Source organism: Mustela nivalis, assembly GCF_964662115.1.
Source record: "Mustela nivalis genome assembly, chromosome: 2".
Lineage (NCBI taxonomy): Eukaryota > Metazoa > Chordata > Mammalia > Carnivora > Mustelidae > Mustela > Mustela nivalis.
In genome coordinates this window covers 104,279,262-104,294,223 of record NC_139021.1, presented here as the reverse complement: position 1 = coordinate 104,294,223, position 14,962 = coordinate 104,279,262, and the positions used below count along the sequence as shown (strand labels likewise).

Here is a 14,962-nt window from a genome sequence, read left to right as displayed (position 1 = left end):
CCCAAAGCAGGGTGTGATCTCACAACCCTGAGATCATGACCTGAGTCGGAGCCAAGAGTTGGATGCCCAACCAGCTGAGCCACCCAGTTATCTATCTTGTGTGATAGATCACACATCTATCATGTGTGATACAATATTCATCATTCCCCATATATTTTCTTATTCTCTCTTCTATATTATATTTCCCAATCTCTTAACCATCAGTGTTTTAGTCTGAATTCTTCTGACCTAATCTCCAGTTCACTAATTCTCTTTCCAGCTACTTCTAAGCTGATATTGATCACCTTAAAGATAATTCTAAGGATAATTCTAAAAAGTGATTTTGATAATAATAGTAGATAGGTTATTTCAAAACATTGTACCCCTGAGAAAAACTAAAATAGGTAAACCATCCCCTAAAATCTGTTTGAAGATAATGGGGAGCAAAAAAAAAACCCCAAAAAAACAATAACAAAAACAAACAAACAGTGAAAATACATGGGGCCAATTTCCCAGAATACAAGGAGACCAGAGAATTGAGTTTAACATTTGGGGCAGCCTCTTCTCTCTAACGGGTTGCAGTGGATCGAGGAGCAAGGAAGTGGGCAGGGCTGTGGTAAGAATCAGAGTGGAAGTGGATCAAAGCTGGTACAGGACCCTCCAGAGGAAAGGCACTTTCTAAGAGCTTTCCCCTTGAAGCAATGGTGAACCAGAAATAGACCAGTCCTCACAAGTATTCAGACTTGGCCTTAAATAATACTAGTAGCTGTTTGGATTAAGATGATGTGAGATTGCTTGTGACCTTTGACCACTGTACCTGCCAGAAGCAAAAAAGTGTATCTTTTGGGAGAAAATAGGACCTAGAACTCAAATGATCTCTATAATTTTCTATATATGATGTGTGATATTCAAGATTAAATGAGCTCTTCTGTTTCAACCCCAATTGGTATAGGAGAGTGAAATTCTGGCACTAACTACCCAGAGTTACCAGATTATACAAGTTAAGGACTTAAGTCTCTACAAAACTGCCCTTATCTCAGACTCTAGCTTAAAGTTGGGTGTGGGATTCTCAGACCATCTGTGCTTCTTACCAACTGTCTACAAATTTGGGTGTTCCCCAATCTCTTTAGATTCAGGAGATCAGGACAGTACTATAATTATGATTTCAGTTTTATTATAAAGCTTACAAATCAGACCAGTCAGATGAAGAGTTGTATCAGGTGAATTCCAGGAAGGAATGAATACAGAGCTTCTTTACCCTCTCCCTGTGGACCAGGATACATTAAATCGCTGTGTCCACCATTCAGGGAACTCAGCAGGGCTTTGGTTCTACAGTGTTTTTATTGTGGTTTTATTATGTAGGAATGATTGATTACATATTCTACTGCATGACTGAACTTAGTCTCAGCACTTGCCCCTCCCCGGAGGTCAGGCTGCATCAAACTTCCAACATTTTAGTCATCACTGCTCTTTCTAGCATGGCCAACCCCCATGTTGAAGCTGTCTTGGGCTGACATGAATGAACTCATTAGCCGAAATTGAATTGTGATTCAGGGGTTTCCTGAAAACCAAAGCCCCTGCTTTCATGTGGAAGCTTGCGAGGTTTTAGAGTCTCGCTCCCAAGAAGCAGGGACATTGGTCAGCCAATTTGTTTGTTATACAACACAGGCATGTAAGATAGGAGTTGACCAAGGAGCAACAGCAAACACATGATAGAAACAAGGTCATGGGTACACAGATAATAGAATTACCACAAATATAATTTAAAATACTTATGATTATTATGACTAAGAGTTAAAAGATGAAGAAATTTAGTAGAGAATTGAAAGCTATAAAAAGGGATCTTGTAGGCATTCCTAAAATGAAACTGAAGATTAAAATAACTGATACTAGAAACTCAGTAAATTCAACATCAGCTTAGAAGTAACTGAAAAGAGAATTAGTGAACTGGAGATTAGGTCAGAAGAATTCAGACTGAAACACTGCTGGTTAAGAGATTGGAAAATATAATATAGAAGAGAGAATAAGAAAATATATGGGGAATGATGAATGTTTTATCACACATGTAATGGGAGCTCCCAAATAAAAAGATGAAGAAGGGAGGGGAGCAGTGAGAGAAGGAGAGAGAGCGAAAACAAGAAAGCTTGCAAATACACCAGAACACAGGCAATGTTTAATACAACTGCTTAAGGATTCTGCACAACTGACTAGGTGTATTAAGATACAGATTTAAGGACTGAATCCTAAGATGGACAGAAAGGATACTTAAGACCATGAGAGTAAAACTATAAACACAAAACGGAACACTTAAAAACATAGCAAAAAAAATATATAGTAAAACATAGCAAAAAAAACAAATGTTTAGTACCTTAAAAGTAACAATAGTAATATTTACATCTTACTTTGTCTAAGAAACAATTGGAGACATGAGATATAAACTTCAAAGTGCTTAAAGAAAATAACTGCCAGCCTGATGACCATTTTGTGTACTGAAATCATTTTTTTAAAAAATGATTTTATTTATTTGAGAGAGAGAGATCTAGAGATTGAGAGATCATAAGCAGGAATGGGAGGGATGGAGGGAAGCAGACTCCTTGTTGAATGGGGAGCCCAACATGGGGCTCAATCCCAGGACCTGGGATCATGACCTGAGTCAAAGGCAGACACCTAACTGACTGAGCCACCTAGGTTCCCTTTAAAATGGCAATTTTGCAAAGACAAAGCTGAGGAATTTTATTACCAGCAGCCTTGTAGCAAATTGTGGAAATATTAGAGAGTGTTCTTCAAGTAGAAGAAAATGTTCTCAGATATAATTTTGGAGATAAAGGGGAGAAAAGAGCAGGAGGAAGGCAAATATGAGGAGAACTTGTAAATACTTGATTAAATAAAATGATAATGGCAGTTGTAAATCTTGGTTTTTAAAAACTATAGAAAAATAAAAACTATGGAGAACAAAATTCATCTTAAGAGCAGCACATGTGTCAGGAGGAGAATAAGTTGAACTGAATGACAGTTCTGTGTTGCCTGAGAAGTGGTAAAATTAGTAATTACATCATATTTTAATAACCAAGCACACATAGTCTTTATATTAATCAGTTAAAATATAGTAAAAGGATATAAAATATTAAAGAAGAAAGCGGAAAAATAATATGAAAAAATACTTAATTCAAAAGAAAGGAAAGTTTAGAAGGAGTAGGACAAATAGAGAGTAGAAGATTGACTTGAGCCCCCAAGATTCTTGCTTCCTACTCTACAAGGTCTGTATAATTCCTTCTTTTTTGTGTGTGATGGGACTATGACTATGGTGGATTTTACTCCCACAATTAGGTAACATTATATAACAAAGTTGGAAAGTTGTTGCATATGTAATTAAGTTTTCCAGTCTGCTGACCTTGAGTTAATCAAAAGGAAGATTTTCCTTTGTAGGCCTGACATAATCAGGTGAGCCATTAATGGAAGAGACTGAGCCTGCTGAATTTAGAGATTCAAAGTGTGAAAAAAAATTCTCCTGTGAACCTTGAAGTAGTAAGCTGCCATGTTGTGAGAGAGTCTATGGAGCGGCCCACGTGGCCAGGATCTGAGGGCAACCTTTAGTTGTTGAAAGAGGTCCCTGTCTGAGAGCTGACAAGAAAACAGGGACCATATGGCTGCAAACAACTGACTTCTGCCAGCCACCACTGAATTTAAGAGAATACCCTGGGCTCCAGGAAGAACATAGCCCCAAGCAACATTTTGAGATCCTGAGCAGGAAACCCAACTATGCCACAACCAGACTTCTAACCTACAGGTTATAGAATGATAAATGGATATTGTTTCCAACTAATAAGTCAATGGTCAGTTGTTACATAATAGAAAATGAATAATTCCTGGGTGATACCACTTTAGGAATGAGGATGGCAAAAGGGAAGAAACAAGTAGATACTGAAAATGCTCAGGGCTCCTGGGTGGCTCAGTGGGTGAACGTCTGCCTTCAACTCAGGTCATGATCCTGGGGTCCTGGGATTGAACCCCGTGTTGGGCTTCCTGCTCAGCAGGGAGTCTGCTTTTCTCTTTCCCTCTGCCCCCCACCAACTTGTGCTCTCTCTTTTCCAAATAAATAAAATCTTAAAAAAGAAAAAAAAAGTTGTCTGTATCCTGTTAGTTCTCTTTCTCTGAAGAACCCTAATACAGTTATGAAAGACCCCAGACCTCAGATTTCATCTAGCTGATTCTGAGATTTAAATTACCAGTAATGTGGGCAGGATCTTTTAGACCAGGATTTGCAAACTGTGGTGTGTAGGTCAAATCCAGCCCACTGCCTGTTTTTCTAAATAAAGTTTTATTGGAACATAGACATGCATATTTCTTCACATACTGTCCATTAATATGTTTTCAGAGTTAAGTAGTATGAAAAAATATATATGGCCCATTCAATCTAAAGTATTTACTAGACCTTTAGAGAAGAGTTTGCCAGGTCATGTTCTAGAACTCCTTTTCCTAGTGGCAGTGAAAGTCTTGGGGGGCCTGTCAGCCCCAACAGTCCTGGAGACATGGGGCAGTTCTTTGCTGGGAGCCGAAAGCACCCAGGGTGCCTTCAGAAGTAGGTCTTTGCGAGAGGGAGAAAGTGGCTAGGAAAAAAAACATATATCCTTTTAATCTATGTGTATATTCTTTTCAGAATTTGAGTTTCCTCTAGTGTCCTGCAGTAGATGCCAAGAAAAGTCAAATTGATTTTTTTTTTAAAGATTTTATTCATTTATCATAGAGAGAGGGGGGAGAGAACAAGCACAGGCAGACAGAATGGCAGGCAGAGGCAGAGGGAGAAGCAGGCTCCTTGCCGAGCAAGGAGCCCGATATGGGACTCGATCCCAGGACGCCGGGATCATGACCCGAGCCGAAGGCAGCTGCTTAACCAACTGAGCCACCCAGGCGTCCCATCAAATTGATTTTTATGTGAATTTTGAGACCCCAAAGGTACAAAATGAAGAATCACTTTATTTGATGCATAGAACTAGCAGAAGCAAAAGGAGTTATGTAGATCATGGCTGTAAAGGAATGCTAGAACCACACGATTGTGCAGTAGAAGAACCTAGCAAGGAGGTCATGTAAATTATGGCTTTATTGCGGGGCACCTGGGTGGCTCAGTGGTTTAAGCCTCTGCCTTTGGCCCAGGTCATGATCTCAGGGTCCTGGAATCGAGCCCTGCATCAGGCTCTCTGCTCAGCAGGGAGCCTGCTTCCCCCTCTCTCTCTGCCTGCCTCTGTGCCTACTTGTGATCTCTATCAAAATAAATAAATAAATAAAATCTTTTAAATTGTTTCAAAAAAAAACTATGGCTCTATTTCCTTCTTAGGTTATCCTAAGCAGTTTTATAATTTAGGACTTCCTCTGTCTTTGTTTGTAAACAAGTATACAGTACTACCTACCATCTGTTCAATTCAACACAAAGTTTTGGATCTTTAAATCTATCTTTGGGAAGATTGAGCGCGTCACCATCCTCCTGCCCCTCTTCCTCCTCTTCCTGTTCCTTCTCCTCCTCCACACCCTCAGAGCCCCATTTGCTGTGTGAGGACTCTTTCGAGAGGCCTCCATGGGTTATAGCTTCCCTTTCTTCCTCACAGTAACCCTGTGACCATCAGCTTCATTTTATGTGTGTGAAGAAAAAAAAAAAATGAGGCCTGGAGGAATTCAGTTAATTCGCCCAAGTTCATATGACAAAGTGACATGTTCTGAAAGCTAGTCTCAGTCAAGCGTGAGAGTGATTTGTCCACTTCCCAGTGCCTTGTCCTGGATGTGAGTTAAGCATTGTGAGGCCATCTAATGACAGCGCCCTGTGGCAACATTCATAAAGTGAAAAGAAGTAGTTTTCTCCAGGGTGAATCTTTCATTAATCATGTTTTATGATTCTGTGTGAAAGTCCACTAATGGGAGTTGTGTATCTTATAAAATTCTTATAATAAATACATACCAATAGATGCCATCTGTCCTGCTCTGAAGAGCTCCTCATGACTGTGCTTTTATTACGATGCTAATCTTGTTTCTTCCGGCCTCGGATTCTGAAGATGACCTATTCCGGCTGTCAGAATGCCTGCTTTCTACTGAAAAATAAGTGGTTCAACAATTGAGATTAGATCAAGATTGTATCTTATAAACCAAAAATACAGAAGTAGCTCACTACTTTTATTTCAGTGGACAACATTATAATACTTAGGAGAAGTGGAATTGATGATATAATAGGAAGAATTTGTACTTATTAAAAAGAATAACCTGAAAGGGCCTCTTCAGGCCATTTAATGTGACCAGCCTGAAATAGGAGCTCCTTAATGAAGCATATTATATGGGGAGATAACGTGTTATATAGGCATAACCTAGAGCCTGAAGCCTGGAATTTTTCTAAATATTGTTGAATAAGACACACACTGTTGGTTATTAGGTGTGTGTACTTAAAAAATTCATAGTCAGTGAAATTACACTGACTTTGAGTTTTTCTGATTCATGAGGTGGGAAATTCTTTGAAAAAAAATTCTATCAATGATATCAATGGCCAGTTATCTTAACACATCATTTTCTTAGTAGTGATAATGTCGTTGTGGTTCATTGGAAAAGTAGTCTTGGAGTGAACAGAGAGCTGCATAGTACTGTTGTGTTTCATAACCTTGACATTCCCTTAAATTTTGACAACATTACTACGGCTTGCACTGAAATCTCCTGGGATGCTGAGCTCCAAAAGAGTTGTTGCTCTGGGTCTGTTCGATTCCTTAGAGAATCTTTCTCCTTTTGTCTTCTGTTGACAAAAGCACTTGCTATGATGTTGATCATTTAGTTGTATGGGTTTAAATAGGGCCTCTAAAGCCATTTGGTAAATTTGGGGTTCTTTACAACCGTTATTTTCCTGGATTTTGATTGGGTACTTTGGGCACATTGCAGGGAAAAGGGATGATCCCTTCAGAGAGCAGGTGTGTCTGTCCAGGGGGACCGATTTCTAAATAAGTTTAAATGCCCTTAGTGTCGTTTATGATGGACTGATTTTTATTGAATTTAGGATCTGGATATCAGGAGGCCAGTTTTCAGTCTGAAATCGCCTATACATAGTTGATTGGACAACCAGTGACATGCCATGTATTTATGGGGGGAGACTCTGTATAATAGGAAAGCTTTTCTCAGTTGACAACAAAGATGAGTAAGTCGTCAGATTTTCTACACCACCAGTGAAACATTTAAGAGAATAAAAAGAAATAATCTAATAATTCAAGGCAGGAAGTGCTTTGAGGAGGCAAATATTGAGGAAGCCAACCAGATAAAGCTAAAAATATGTCAGGTAGGAAGGAGGATCCAATTTTCCTTTGACTTTATATTTGTGTTTTAAATACTAGTTTCCTCCTAAGTTAAAATATCATTAGATGTCTACATAAACAAAAAAAAATTCAAGAGCATTGTTAAATTCAGCTAATAAAGGAAAAGTAGTGGAAGAATAAAACATTTGAAGGGTAATTGAAAATAAAAGAAATATTACATAAATAATATGTAAACATTTTTCATGCTATTTGTTTCTTTGAGTCCATTTAATTCTCAAGCTTAGCTCCTACAGAACTTTTATTATGTAATTAGTATTACCAGTTTGGTGTTCATTATTCAGCAGCTTTCTCCATGTTCATATAGAGAATATGTCTGCGTGTCCACATACATATATGCCATAGGTTTATTTATATTGTACATAAAATGTGTATCGTTTACAGTCTTGGACTTTACTTACCTTAATATGTCATAGAATCCCTTCTTTTTCTTTTCTGTGGTTTATTTCGTTCCCTGTTTATTCTCTTCAGACAACTCAAGTTTTGTTTTCATTACTTCTTTAATAATTATGGGATTTCAGGCCTAAATTTTTCAAAGTTTACCTGTGAATCCTAGATTTGTTATGAAATGTTCTTGTCCTCATTACTTTTAGATATGGTATGGTTTCTGTTTCCTCTTTGACCCATGAATTATTTACAAGAGTTTCTGAGTTTTCCAAATTCTTAAATTATAAAACCCTTTTTAGTATTTATTTCCAGGTGTTATTGGTTATAATTAGAAAATATGAGTAAATAGCTTTAGGTTTAAAAGTATCTGATGAAATTTTCTTTGTGGCCCCATACAAGATCTTTGTGAAAGGTCTGATTGTTTTAAAAATCTATGTATCTATCTATGTTCGTATACATACACATATACCTCTATATTTTGTTATTTGTTTTTAAGTATATACCCAGAGATTCTAATTTACTTTGTCTAGGAATTGTCTGTTCATTTGAGTTTTCAAAGCTTTCCAGGCGATTCTAATATACAACAATGTCTTAAGAATCAATGTCCTAATAAAATAACATTCTAGTCCAGTGGTTCTCAGAATTTGGAACGGTTGCACCAAGGTCACTTGGAAACTTATTAGGAATATAGATTCTTAGACTTACTCTAGATCTATTGAATTAAGAACTTGGGGGCAGGGGTATCCAGCAATATATATATATATATTTTTTTTTTTTCTGTGTCTTTTTAAAAAATTTTTTATTTATTATTATTTTTTCTTATAAACATATAATGTGTTTTTATCCCCAGGGGTACAGGTCTGTGAATCGCCAGGTTTACACACTTTAGAGCATTCACCATAGCACATACCCTCCCCAGTGTCCGTAACCCCACCCCCCTCTCCCGAACCCCCTCCCCCCAGCAACCCTCAGTTTGTTTTGTGAGATTAAGAGTCACTTATGGTTTGTCTCCCTCCCAATCCTATCTTGTTTCATTTATTCTTCTCCTACCCCCCTAACCCCCCATGTTGCATCTCCACTTCCTCATATCAGGGAGATCATGTGATAGTTGTCTTTCTCCGATTGACTTGTGTCACTAAGCATGATACTCTCTAGTTCCATCCACATCATCGCAAATGGCAAGATTTCATTTCTTTTGATGGCTGCATAGTATTCCATTGTATATATATATATACCACATCTTCTTTATCCATTCATCTGTTGATGAACATCTAGGTTCCTTCCATAGTTTGGCTATTATAGACATTGCTACTATATCCATTTGGGTGCACGTGCCCCTTCAAATCACTGCGTTTGTATCTTTAGGGTAAATACCCAGAAGTGCAATTGCTGGGTCATAGGGTAGTTCTATTTTCAACATTTTGAGGAACCTCCATGCTGTTTTCCAGAGTGGCTGTACCAGCTTGCATTCCCACAAATAGCTACTGGATTACGAAGCAATACATATTTTTAAAAACCTGTAAGATAATTCTGATACTCACTAAAGACTGAAAGCCACTAATCTATATCAGTGGCTCAACAGTAGGGTTGGTTTTCTCCCCAAGAAGACATTTGGTAATATCTGGGAACAGTACTTATTATCACAACTAGGGGGTGGTGGTGGAGGAGACAGCTACTGCTGGCATTTGGTTGGCAGGGCCCAGGGATCAGGGCACTGGACAGTCACCCAGAGCCAAGAATAATCTGACCCAAAATATCCATAGTGCTGCTTTAGAAATTGATCTGAACTGTGATTTCTCAACATGACTTTCTCATGACCACCATTTGGAGAGCTTTTTAAAAAAATTCCGACCTCAGATGTAGCTTAATTGGCCATCTTGTGAGTGCATGCATCGTGAGGGCATGACATCACATTCTAAAAATCTCTCCACGTAATTACATCTGCGGACGTGACTGAAAACCACCACTATGGCATTGTTCGTTGGTACACATAAATCTCTTACAATGGATGGATCACAGAGATTCTGAACCTACTGATCAATTTTAATATAAAAAATGGAGAAGTGTCATTACCACCTTTGGATGTGACATAGCAAGGAGTGTAAAAGACTAGATCTAGAAGTCTAACTTAAAGATGTTAGAAGTACATTCTAAAAATGACTGTGAGGATGTCATTAGCAAAATCCAGAATGTGGAAACTCCAAGACCAATGATACAGATTTTTATCAAGAAATAATGCCAACAAGGAAAAAGAACGGGAGAACTTAAGAGAAATTTAAGCTACTTAGCAAATTTGTGTATCTTGTTTGGATCTTGATTTGAAAGAGCAACAGAAAAACAAAACATTTTTGAGAAAATGGAAAATTTGAATGTAAAACATGATATTTCACAGAAGTAAATTTTATGTGTATGTATTTTTTTGGAATTGTATGTGAAGGGGTAACTGGGGGTTATAGGTAGAACAAAGATTGGCCTGTGATAATCGTTGTTGATCCTGTGTGCTGGGTATATGAAGTTTTATTATAATAATCTCTATACTTTTGTTTATCTTTGAAAAATTCCATAATAAAAACAATGAGAAGGAATCTCTAAGCATGTGGGAGGAAAAGCAGGTGAGGGAGCATGGTGCTCGAAAAACTGTCCGGACAATAGGTGTTTCCACAGTGTAAAACAAAAACAAAAGCCAACAACAGTCCATCGAATTTGGAACATGAATGTCATTTGATGGCATTAGCAAATATGTTTCATTGGAGAAGTGGGTCTGAAAGCAAGACTGGACTGCACGGAGAAGTGAGAGGGTGATCATGAGGCACATAAAGAGGGTGAGCAGGAAAGGGGAATATGGTCAAGTGTGTTAATTATGTTTGAGTTAGGATAAGGTTATGTGTGTTTGAATGATGAAGGAGATCCAGTAGAGGCAGAGACAGTGAGTCTCAGGGAGGAAACACGGAGTATGCACAAGCATTGGTTTTCCTAAAACTATCTCAATGGGTTTGCATAGAGTTGAATTTGGATAATCTGTATAAATTACTTAGCATTACTTCTACCATGTTAACAAATTATCGTAATGAGAGCTTTGGAATTTGTGTTGGTGTGATGCTCATTCAAAGTTATTTCTGTTCTTGTGTACCTTTTTTTTGTTTCATGTTTATATTTTTGGTGGTCCTTATACTTTTCTGCCATCATTTTGCAGATTGTTATAATAAGGCACTAAAATTAATATGTTCTTATATTTCTTCAGTGTTCATATATCTAGAACAGAATTTAGAACCACAAACAATTATATGTGTATGTTGAAGTAATAGGTATTAAACTATGTGTAAACTCATAGCTGAGTACTTCAATGAACCTCATCTAAATAAGTCCAGTGAATGTATTTAGTGGGAGAGAGGGAGGGAGGGAGAGGCAGACAGGGAAAGAGGTGAGCAGCGGGGAGGCAGAGGGAATGAATGGACGTGGAGGGAGAAAATGATGAGAGAATACATTTAAATTAAGAGTTTATCCAGGACAAACTTACATTGATCACTGTTACTGTTATTTCTGTTATTTTTATTTCCAATTATACTGTCTCATGCCAGAAAGTATAAAAAGGCTTTCCATTTGCTTTTCTCTTGTAATTGGCTTGAGAAAATAGAGTCCAAGAATGACACATGTTAAAATCGGGCTTATTTTTTTTCTTTTTTTTTTTAACCAGAACTGTTCACTATGAAGGTGGTGCTGTATCCGTTCATGCACGTTCCCTGTGGAGACTAGAGACACTCAGAGTTGCGTAAGTAGAATTTGTGAATAGAGCTCAGTGCTTCGAGTGTACAAAATACTTGCAGTGCTGGGGACTTGAGCTTTTATGTGAAAGCTCATGCAAGCAACTATAGCAAACAAGCAAATGGAACAAGCAAATGAGAAACTGCTGGAGAGTTTCTCTCCTCTTGCCCTTCTTCCTACATTTATTTTGCTTTCTTTAGCCTTAATTCACCAGGTGGTATGCATTAATTCTATAATTCTATATGATCTACTCTTGTCTTTAGCCTGATTTGTTGGGATAATGCCCTCTCCTCACCGTCTGTGCATCTCCTAGCAGAAAGTGCTTCTAGGACAGAGTGATGTAAGGTTTGGAAACAGGACAAATGGCTTGCAAGCCTGTTTTACATTTCAGGTCTGACATTGTCTGGGTTTACCAGTCTAAAGGGCCATGTACACAGGAAAGTTGAACATGAACAAGACTACAAGGGTTGTTACTGGCAGTCACTATCCTTGCTTACAAATCTCTTGATCGCTGAGTAAGAAATCTGGATTGCAATACAAAGTCACGGTGTATTCGTTCGTTATACAAACAAATACATCTATATTCATATTCTTTTTTTTTTTCCTTTTTGGTGGCTTCAAAATTTTGTTCAGAGGTTGAGTTTTAGTTCCTGTAGATGAATGCAATGGTGATCATACTGGTGTCATTGTGAATTATTTTCATTAGAATTAAAATATTAGATTTTTTTGTTGTTGATTGGAAGGTTCATTCCTTTGCCTACAGAGGAAGTTTTTAGTGTATTTGTTCCCAATTACATTACACTTTTAGGAAATTAATGATTTAAAGTTATAGTTTCTAGGAATGGCTATAGGGAACTATCTTAGTATAGCATAGTTACCTTTGTAAGGCCTATTATTTTGAGATTAATGCTTATCTAATGATGATTAAAGTAGTTTAGTTATTTTTGCTTATATATCCCATACATTAGTTTTGAAACAATTTGAAAGGTGCATCCTTGAACATTGTAAGGTTTGACATTTACACTTTTCATTGTAGGTTTTTTTTTCATTATCAGTTTAAATAGATGCATAGAATATAATTCATGGGGTATTATTGGAAGTTATTTTTTTAAAAGATTTTATTTATTTATTTGAGAGAGAGGAGAGCATGAGAGGGGAGAAGGTCAGAGGGAGAATTAGACTCCCCATGGAGCTGGGAGACCGATGTGGGACTCAATCCCCGATCCCAGGAATCCAGGATCATGACCTGAGTGGAAGGCTGTCGTTTAACCAACTGAGCCACCCAGGTGCCCCGGAAGTGATATTTTAAAATGAAATAGCATACCACTCTTTTAAAAGTATCTCATTAACTCTAAATACTGCTATGATTTAATACCCATCTTTATTTATTTAAAAATACTTGAACATAGTCTACCTTAACAGTAGAAATTATATACTCTTTAATTTTCATGATATTTGTTATTCTCCCATGACAGAGTTTTTTATTTCAAATCATTTTTTTTTTTATGGTTGAAAGACTGTTTTTGCTCACTCTAGCATACACCTAAGCAACAAAAATATGTATGTAAATATTTTTACATTTCTGGTGATAGTAAGTCTGTAACTTTAAAAAGTTCTTCTATTTTAACCCCATTAATTGTTAATTAGCTGATAGTAAATTCTTCCATCTAAATACATAGCTGATGAAATTACCTAAGTACTAAAATTTTTGGTAAACATTGAACTTGAAAGGAAAATTTTACTGGAAATGCATCTCTGAAGGTGGAAAAAGAAGTGGTGACCTCATAAAAAGAACTAAGGGGAACTCAGAGCTTTTGTGTGCTTCATAAATGATTCAGAGAATTGAGGGAAGGAGATTTTAAAGACATACAGGTATTTCCTTTACCTTGTGTGTTATAAAAATGACAGCTTAAATAGAGAAATAGTTAAAGTGAAGCTGAGATAGATGTTGCCACCATTGGAAAACAGACTCCAGATGTGTTTTCAAATTTATAAATATCCCTCCCCTTCGTGATTATGTGCTTAAAGAAATGGGTTTGTTTTTTTGTTTGTTTGTTTTGAGCAAAGGAGGCCCTAAATACGTCTCACTTTGTAGATTAAAAAACCTGGGGCACCTGGGTGGCTCAGTGGGTTGAGCCTCTACCTTCAGCTCAGGTCATGATCTCAGGGTCCTGGGATCAAGTCCCGCATCAGGCTCTCTGTTCAGCGGGGAGACTGCTTTCTCCTCTCTCTCTGCCTGCCTCTGTGATCTCTGTCTGTCAAATAAATAAATAAAATCTCAAACAAAACAAAACAAAACCAGAAGGATGCAAACTCCTGAAAACCAGGCAGGGCTTCCTTTTTGTTGTCAACATTGTTTTTGATGAACTGTAATTACATAAATTGAGGTCTTCTGCATATCCTTCCAAGATGCGATCTGGATTCTTTTTCTCTACTGTTGCCTATTGTTTGAAGTTTGAAATGGCCACTGTGGGGTCTGTTTTCACTTGAATGGTGGGGGGGGGGCTGAGAATATAGAAAGAAGCTGATCTCCAGGTCAGTCAGAGGTGAAAGGGGGCACGTCTCCTGATTGCTTCAGAATCCAAATGACAGCAGGGGACTTAGAGCAGCTCGCAAAGCAGGTAGTTTTTCAACAGAGGAAAGAGAGATGCTTCTTTTGGACTCCGTGGCCCTTGATTTGCACCATTTGATCTTCCTGTCTGTGCTAGAAAAGCAGGAGGTTCACTTGTAATGAATGTAATTATGTTAAGTGTTTTTTCAGGTTCAGGTTCTGATGAATTTTTGAACTACCTTGACTTCATTGTAAATGTACACATTAGACTACATTGACTTTACACAGCTTCTTACATGCATTGGCCATGTAAATACTCATGTTTTTCTTTTTACTTAGAAGATGATAGTCAAACATTCTGCTTATGTTTATAACAGAATTTTATACCCGAAGGTCAATCTTTATACTATAATATTTGGGATATTCATTTTTTTTTTCCTCCAACCAGGTCTCAAACTATATATTTGATATAGTTTATGCAGCCTAGTAGTTATGTATTTTATATCAAGTACTTCTATAAATAAAATTAATACTGTCAAAAATTTTTCAGTATCATGAACATTTTAATAAGGTGTTTTTTTTAACTTTGGGAGTTAAATATAATAGAAAACACATTCCAGTATTGTAAAGCTATTAGAACATTGTAAGTAAAATACATGTTGGTTTCTGTAGTAGGAATGATAATTAAAAATATGCATTATGTATGCTTCAAGTTCTGCCTTCTTATATGTTACAAAGAACCCACAAAATCAAAGGTGGATGTATCATGACAACTGACCAAAATACTTCCTGATCCCTTGAGGTCATTTCAAGTGAATATAGATAATACATAGGGAATAGTTTTCTGTTGTGTTACCATATTCTATTTCTGTGTTACTGTTAGTTTTCAGCTTTGACTAAATATTTGCGGCCTTCTGATGCTCCTAGGCTTGTCCTCTTTTCTTCTGGGCCA

General features: G+C 37.2%; 1 protein-coding gene across 3 annotated transcripts in view; it reads left to right on the top strand.

Annotated features, from left to right (window-relative positions):
* RYR2 (ryanodine receptor 2) overlaps positions 1-14,962 on the top strand; it is a 733,452-nt gene that overhangs the window by 347,182 nt on the left and 371,308 nt on the right. For all 3 annotated transcript variants that reach the window (XM_082721308.1, XM_082721309.1, XM_082721307.1), the window contains exon 11: positions 11,392-11,466. In XM_082721308.1, the coding sequence (XP_082577434.1) occupies positions 11,392-11,466 (75 nt within the window). The remainder of the gene's footprint in view (positions 1-11,391; positions 11,467-14,962) is intronic.